The 8,490-nt window shown below is 41.9% G+C and overlaps 1 protein-coding gene across 1 annotated transcript; it reads left to right on the top strand.

Moving 5' to 3' along the window:
• Positions 1–780: 780 nt before the first annotated feature.
• LOC110961864 (homeobox protein OTX1 B-like) lies at positions 781–7,466 on the top strand. Its single transcript, XM_022209637.2, has 4 exons — positions 781–1,020; positions 2,763–2,916; positions 4,057–4,208; positions 5,989–7,466. Exons 2-4 carry the CDS (start codon positions 2,820–2,822, stop codon positions 6,784–6,786), a joined length of 1,047 nt encoding a protein of 348 aa, XP_022065329.2. The 5' UTR covers positions 781–1,020; positions 2,763–2,819; the 3' UTR covers positions 6,787–7,466.
• The last annotated feature ends 1,024 nt before the right edge of the window (positions 7,467–8,490 follow it).

Below are 8,490 nucleotides of genomic sequence, written 5' to 3'. Positions count from 1 at the left end.
TCTTAATTCAAGGCTTTTTACGTCCAATAATTCATGACAGCAGCAGTTCTGCTTTATCAGCTGCTCTCTTGTTGTTTTTTTATGCCAAATAAGTTTATTTACAGCAGGGTTTCTGTTTTTAATATATTTCCTAAACAGAATCAGCTCACTGAGGTTGTTTTATGTCAACCAGGGATTTTAAAAAAATGCTTTCCATATTACTGAAGTTTAAATTAAGCTGAATATTAATGCAGGAAAATAAAGAGTAAAAAAAAATATATCATTAATGTTTTCAGCTAGCTGGAAAGTTCCTGCAACTGAAAATGTGTATTTTGTAATTTCTTACCGAAAGCATGAATGTGTCACAAACAGTTTTAGATGTCTAGAGTTTTCCATTTTAAGCCTACATTTTGAAGCTAATTTGTAGCTTTATTAATGTAGTCTAGCAGAGAAAATAAAAACGCTCCACGTTGTCATGTGTTTCTTTCCGCTCCTAAATACAGAGGACGTTAATAAATTGTTTAAACATTATTCGCCGATAATCGGGCTCTAATTTGACTATTTCGTCCTGAATTTTATTTAACTCCTGCCTCCCTGCATTAGTTTCACTCCTCCAACTTTCTGATCCAAACTTTTCACTCGCATCACGTGGCTCTGCGTTCCGTCGGAAAGGGGGCGGGTGTTCACGCGTCAATCTCGCATTCTGATTGGCCCGCCGCGTCGCCAGTACAGCAGCAGAGCACCGTGATTGGCCGTCGGGCCTCGGAGCCTCCTGCTTCCTCCACTCTTAGAGCCAAGGGCCTCGGAGACCAGAATCAATCTCCATCCGTCAGCGGCGCCGGAGAGCCGAGGAGCCGCGGCCCGTTTTCACTTTTCTGCCCTGAAATGTTGTTTTTGTAGCTTCAGCCAGGAACAAGCGGAGCTGCTTTCCGTCTGCCAGACATCAGCAGAAAGTTTCCTCCATGTGGATATTTCCCCTCAAACTCTGGATCTCATTTGTTTGACGTTTAACAGGAATTTTAAATAAGGAGCCAGAAGAAGGTGAGGCTTTATTCCATTCATGCAGTCTGTTTATCCGCTTTAGCGTCTGTTTTTCTGATATTTGACTGTCTTGTCAAAATTTATTTGCGATTATTTTCTGTGATTTAGTTTCTCTGAAGGCAGCATTCTGTGTAAGGCGAAATAGAATTTTAAAATAAATCATTTTCACATCGGTTTGGCCCCACCAATAATTCAAAAATAAGAGTAATGAACTCCGTTTTACAGCTGAAACTCTCGCCGTGTGTGTGGACGTGATGTTTGGAGCTCCAGGAGCAGAGTTCAGCCGCAGCTTCTGTCCAGGTTCCTCCTCTGATAAGGAGCTCTGCTAACTGTCGTCCTGCAGATCTAATCTGAATTGCAATAGACTTCATTTGCACACAGTTTTGCGGCATTTGCATTGCGTGATTCCTGTGGTTATGGAAATAAGTCAGGCGTTAGGAGCCTCTGCTCAGATCCGTGGAGGACAGCTGATCTGACCCTTTAGCTGCTAAAAGCCAATTCTTCTCTAAATATGTTGTTTTCCACTAACTGTTAACAGTTTAATAAAGCTGGAAAACATCATCAAACATGCAGGAGATTACCGGCTGAGAAATGCTCCCTGGATGTCTCTGTTTTGTTTTTTATTTAAATGTATTTATTCTTCTCTTGTTTCTGTTAACACTTTGTCTTGCCCAAAAATAATGTGTTTGTTTAGTTTCTCTCATATTAGAAGCTCTGTAATGTGATATAAAACATCCTAATTTAACCTAGAAGTCACCAAGGGAAAATAAATACAGCTGTCCTAAATACTTGACCTGGGAAATCATGAGAAAATAAAACCCCAAATAAAAAATAATACGAATAAACTATCATCATTAATTCAGAATAAAATTAATGAAATAAAATCTGCTTCTCTGTGAATGAATAATCAACTGTGGAAACGCGCATTCCAGCAGAGATACGAGGAGGTGAGAAAAGTGTGGAGTGGCTTTAATTTCAGCTCCACAGGTCGCTTTAAGTGTGAGCTGCTGAATTAAGGAAAGCTCAATGAAGATGTGGGAGATAGCAGAGCTGCTGTGGGACTGCAGCCTCACGTTTGGCCACCTTGTTTTTTGTTTTTAATCCCGTCAGATCAGACTGAACCGGTGACAGTTTCCACCTTTAATTCTTCTGCTCACACTCACCAAAGTCACAGAAAACACAGGCCTGCTCTCACACATGAATTTAGCTGCCGGAAGGTTGAAGAAATAGCAAAAAAAAAAAAAAAGTTCCCATCCTCCTGCTGAATTTCCTCTCAGCCTCTCCGTTCTCTTTTATTTACATGTTAGCAGTTTTCCATCCAGCTAAACGTGTAGAATGGATCTTAAACTTCTCATCTTTGTGTTATTTGACGTTCTGCCTTTTTTCTAATATTGAAAAATGATTGTTGCTAAATGCATTCATTATATTGTGAAAAGATTTAGGATTTTAAATGGAGTTTATCTGAAAAAATCTCATTAAAATAACTGAAATGGTGTGATTGCGTAACGGTGTGTTTTCCGTGTTTTATAAGAGAAATGGTTTGCAGGATTAGAGCTTTACCGGTTAGTCTGTGACCATGCAGGTTCAGTAAAGATTATTTGATGTTTTGCAGGTTTATTTGCATAAAAAAAACTTTTTTTCTTTTCTTTTCCTTTTTTTTTTTTTGGTTGCGCTTTCAGAACTTTGTCTATTTTCGGTGCGTTTCTTTTCTTTACTCATTTCGGCGCATCTGTCTCCTCCAGAGCACCGGGACCCGCACCTGTCCTTCCAGACTCCGGTCTCCACTCCGAGCCTCTAGCATGATGGCTTATCTCAAACAGAGCCCGTACGGGATGAACGGACTGGGCCTGAGCGGAGCCGCCATGGACCTGCTGCACCCGTCCGTGGGTTACCCAGGTACGCAGCAGCGGACAGCCGCAGCCAAAGAGCGCAAAATGCGACCACAAAACAACACACAGCAGCCAAAGAACGCAAAATGCAAACACAAAATAACACACAGCAGCCAAAGAGCGCAAAATGCGACCACAAAATAACACACAGCAGCCAAAGAGCGCAAAATGCGACCACAAAATAACACTCAGCAGCCAAAAAGCGCAAAATGCAAACACAAAATAACACACAGCAGCCAAAGAGCGCAAAATGCAAACACAAAATAACACACAGCAGCCAAAGAGCGCAAAATGCGACCACAAAATAACACACAGCAGCCAAAGAGCGCAAAATGCAACCACAAAATAACACACAGCAGCCAAAGAGCGCAAAATGCAAACACAAAATAACGTTGGCACACAGCAGTGAAAGGAAAGGCTTGGGTCGAAACTTCTTCCTTTTATGAAATAAACGCAGGCTGTTTTCATAATGAAGCCATGCTGTGATGGGTCTTTTTAAATTTATTTTTATTATTATTTTACAAACTGCAGCTGCATTCTGTAATATTTCTGTAGTCTGATTGACAGGTTTAAGTCCACGTTCCTATCGAAAGAAATGATGTTAAACTCTTGAAGCCACTTTAAACTTGTAAAAGCTGGTAAAGAGTTTAACTTTACTCCAGCCTGCTTCCATCAGTTTGGTTTTAAAAAAAAAGGAGACTTACTCAAGTTTAACTGTGACGCTGTGTTTGTGGCGCATTTCGGGTGGAGTCAGTTGTTGCTGTTTTTAACAGAACTTCTGCTGCTTTAATCTGAAATTTCTCACACACTTTGTCCTGGATTTAAAAAAAAGCTCCCTTATCTGGAATAATGGAAGCTAGGGGGGGAAATCAATAGATGGAAAACTAGACTTCTGCATGTGGAAACTATAAATACAAAAAGGTAAAGGTGGTAATAAAGATACGGCACGAACGAAGCAGAGAATTTACCGAAAACCTCTTTTACGCACAGAGCTGCGGACTGAAGGGCGCGCGGCCACGTGCTTGGATTCAGTTTGTAACTTTAGAGGGGATTTTAAAACAACATCTAACAGTTTTAGACAGTGTAACTGATGATTGTATTTATGTATATATATATATTTTTTATCCTTTTCTTTTCGTTGTGGCAGCCAACCCGCGGAAGCAGCGCCGGGAGCGGACCACCTTCACCCGGACGCAGCTGGACATTCTGGAGTCGCTGTTCGCCAAGACGCGCTACCCGGACATCTTCATGAGGGAGGAGGTGGCGCTGAAAATCAACCTGCCGGAGTCCAGAGTGCAGGTCAGCATTCACAAAGACCGCGGCTTTTCAATGCTTTGGGCTTTATTTTATTTGGAAGAATGAAAAGCTGAATTTAACCAAATACCTGCATCTGTTTGAGTGATTTCCTGAGAGCAAAAAAGCAAACACACACTGCGGGGAAAGGAGCCAGATTTTTTAAAGACATTTTGTGGAAGTCACACTCAGGGTTTTCTCTGGGCTAAGTTTGATATTTTACTGTTATTTCCTGCATCTCCTAAGCAAAGCGCCGCCGCTGTTTTTACATGTGAACCTTCGGAGCCTCTTTCACCTCAGGCCTCCGCATGATTGGCTTCAATGTGAGTCAAAAATGTTCCGCTCTTATTGATCAAGTAGAGACAAGTCTTTGATGAAAGGGGAGAATTTGGCTGGGCTCTGGCGGAGGAAAGGAGCAGCTTTTGATGTGGTGAGGTGTCTTTAGAAAGCTCTCTGAGAGGTTTTCCGCTGCCGGCTTTAGCGGCCCTCTGCTGGGCTTAAAGCTGCTGTTATGGCTGCTGCCTCTCCGCTTTCTGCTGCCGCTGCTGACAGGAAACAGCCTTCACTGTTCACCTGCAGGCCCAGCTAGCAGGTCTGAGGAAGCATTTCATTCCTTTTACTACTCCCAGTCAGTTACACATGACGAGCATTAGTGATATGGGGAAATATTTGACCTTTTTTAAGCTTCTATGTAGATTTTCGTGGCCATTAATGCAGTTCATGTCCATGTTCAAAACAACAAGCATCAATTAAATTTACTATTAAGAGTGCTTTTATTTGTTATTAGTATGGAAATGCAGCCATAGTTCTTTGTGTTTTGGTTACTGTGTATCAGTCTAAGTTCTTATTTCTGTGGTTACTCATTGAAGCAACAAACTTTTCTAGGTCTAGAAAATTCAATTTTATAAAGTTTGAAAATTATTCAGAAAAAACTTAAATTATTGTCATTTTATTTGTTAGAATTTTATGCTTATTTTACTTTAAAAAAAACACTCCAGTTGAATTAGCATTTTCGTTCAAACATCTTAACATTCACTTTTCCTTAAATAAGTTAATTTACATGACTCATTTACTCAGATAAATATGTCACTGTGTCATTTTTATTTTGTAATGATCACCACATTACAGTAAAGTTACTGAACAGTCAGTGTCTCTGTACCTTCATCCACTCATCCGTCCTCACGGCAGAAATAAAAATGAATTAGAGATTTCAAAAGCAAAAACAAAACCACATAGTTAAAAGTCTTGTCTTAGTTTTGGTCCAGGTTTGAGGTTGCATGTTTGAAGGCGTCAGAGAGCAGTGGGAACAGAATCCACTGAATAAATAGCTCCCATGAAGACTGTTCTTAACAAAGTCTGTGAATTAACAGAGGCTCTGTAGAATTTAATGACATTTTTTCTAAAAGCACCACTTAATGTAATGGGGGGGGGGGGCAGAAGTGAGCACGAAAACCAAAAGTACATGCAGGAAGTCAAGTCAGAGAATAGGTTTGATGTTTTTTTATCCTTCAGACTTTTTTTAATGTTCTGCTGAAATATGACCTGCATCATAGGAGCATATGTGTATTAAGTATTCTTTAATTTGGTGCTGGTCGCAGCAGACGCTGGAGCAGAGGTCAGAGGTCAGAGCTTCTCAGTGTGGTCATGTGAGAGGGAACTTCATAAATAACAGCAGAGGGGGTTCAGTTTCTGCTACTTTGGCCAGGCTTTACGGTGTTCTTTGTTTTTCTATCTCTCACCCTGTCGAGGTGTGATGATGACCTTTGGACGTCTCCTCCTTCCTCAGGTCTGGTTTAAGAACAGACGGGCCAAATGTCGGCAGCAGCAGCAGAGCAGCAACAGCGCCAAGGTGAAGCCAATGAAGAAGAAGTCGTCTCCAACCAGAGAGAGCACCGGTTCAGAGAGCAGCGGTCAGTTCACCCCACCGGTGGTGTCCAGCTCCTCCTCCTCCACCTCTTCCTCTTCATCCTCCTCCTCCTCCTCCGTGTCCTCTGGTCTCAGTGGATCTGGTCTGATCAGCACCTCTACCTCCGTCACTGCTCCGGTGTCGTCCATCTGGAGCCCGGCTCCCATCTCCCCGGCCCCGGCTCCGGCCGCTCTGCCCGACCCGGCCGCCCCCACCAGCGCCTCCTGCATGCAGCGCTCCGTGTCCTCCTCGGCCACCGGAGGCACCCCCTCCTACCCGGTGTCCTACAGCCAGACGGCAGCAGCCTACAGCCAGGGCTACCCGGCCTCAGCGTCAGGCTCTTACTTTGGCGGGGTGGAGTGCGGCTCATACCTGGCACCCATGCACTCCCACCACCACCCACACCACCCGCACCAGCTCAGCCCCATGACTGGCAGCTCTATGTCGGGACACCCGCACCACCACATCGGCCAGACGTCAGGCCACCACCACCACCACCACCACCACCCACCCCACCACCACCAGGCGTACAGCGCTCCCGGCCTCGCCTTCAACTCCACAGACTGTCTGGATTACAAAGAGCAGACGGCGGCGGCTTCGGCCTGGAAACTCAACTTCAACCCCTCCGACTGTTTGGACTACAAAGATCAGGCCTCATGGCGTTTCCCAGTGCTGTGACTTCCTGTGTTTCTCTTCTTCTCTGCTTTTAAAGAAGTATTCTTTTTGTTGTTGGTGGTTTATTTTTGAAGATCCTTTAAACTAATAGTAGAGACGTTTGTTTTTTTTTTAAAAAAATAACTATTTGTGAATGAACTGAAACGACGCACAGACATGTGAAGCCTGAGCAGCAGGCCTCCAGCTCAGCTCTGGTTATCAGTGGAACCACTCATCCAGGATTATTTTTCTACTCCAGAACTCAAGAGAAGCTGACCCATTTACAACTTCTGAAGGCCTTTCATAGTAAAGCTCACTGGAACGTCTGGGATCGCCTCAGTGATTATTCTTCATAAGATAAAAACATCAACTTTGACAGAAACAAGATGAAATAATCAGTTATTAGACTCTTGAGCTGACTTTTTTTTCAAACACAGGATGCTGCTATGATTTTCAGGTTGCTGGTGTTCACTTCTATTTGATTTCCGGCTTGAATCTTGTTCAGAAACTCATCGTCCAGCCTGTGGGTGTTGTATTTTGGAGACTGAATTGCGGCACTTGTTTATAAGGTGAAAGATTTTGCTATTTGTTGTTTGCGGAGGAAATAAAATAAAAATGTGAATTAGACACGCAATGTCAGTATTCCATTGAAATTTGAAAGATGTACATTCGTGTCTTTATAATAAAGTCTTGTTAAAACATGAGCAGTCCGATGAAACATTTGTGATTTCAGATGACCTGAGGAGAGTGTTGGCCTGTCAACAGCAGCTTAAAAACTAATTATATTGAACTGGTTTTACTGGTTTAAAGGTGAAGATAGAGCCACAATAACGACTGTTTGATCGTTATTGATTATTTTCACAAGTTCTGAGCTAAAGATGTGACACACAAGAGACAGCAGGAATAAGTATTTGCTATATTTTCTGTTAAAAATTAAGTATTGTTGTTGTTCTTCTCACAGAAATGTTATGAAACTTTGCAGAAAATCCTTTTTAGACAAGTTTAGTTTAATGTTCATGAACTTTGACACACATAACAGCGATGTGTCTTGGTCGTGTTGATGTTTGAGGAAAAGAAAGCCAGGCAGTCCAAAACAGAGGAAGCTGTCGTAGCTTCTTAACTATGTCTCATATTCTCTTTACTGAACCTCTCATACTCTCTGACTATAAAGATAAGAATCCACACACACAGATATAAGTCAGTGGGACGAATAAATGGTGCAAAATTATAATCCCGCTAGCAACTAAGCTACCTCAGTAAAAGTTAGCTAAAATAGCTAATTATCAAATTTACCTGCAGAGCTTTTTCTCCTTCTGCCAAACTTTGAATTGAATTAATTCATGAAAATAAAGAGATGAAATCAGTGATTTAGTGGACTTCAACAAAAAACAGAAACATTTTGTCATTGAGTAATGTGTTTATATCTTGCTGTTGTGTTAGCCGTTAGCTTGCTAACCTCTGTGAGCAGATGCTAAACTTTTTTCTACCAGTTTGGTTTTTATGGTTTGAGTGAACTGTTGAAGAGCAGACCGGCGGTCATAATGCTTCTCAAACTACGAAAAACTACAATCATGGGCATTATTGGTTTAATTCACTGTTCAGTTAAAGGAACAAGTCCCACTACATACGCAAAAATCCAAATACTTATCTGTGTATTGAAAAATTATTTGTCGCACCTTCCAAAACATGAGAATTTACAGCTGTTTTGGTTCATATCTTTATAAAGTG

This window comes from Acanthochromis polyacanthus, chromosome 3 (genome assembly GCF_021347895.1).
Source record: "Acanthochromis polyacanthus isolate Apoly-LR-REF ecotype Palm Island chromosome 3, KAUST_Apoly_ChrSc, whole genome shotgun sequence".
In the NCBI taxonomy this organism is placed as follows: domain Eukaryota; kingdom Metazoa; phylum Chordata; class Actinopteri; family Pomacentridae; genus Acanthochromis; species Acanthochromis polyacanthus.
The sequence above is the reverse complement of the archived record's forward strand: the minus strand, read 5'-3'. Positions and strand labels throughout refer to the sequence as shown.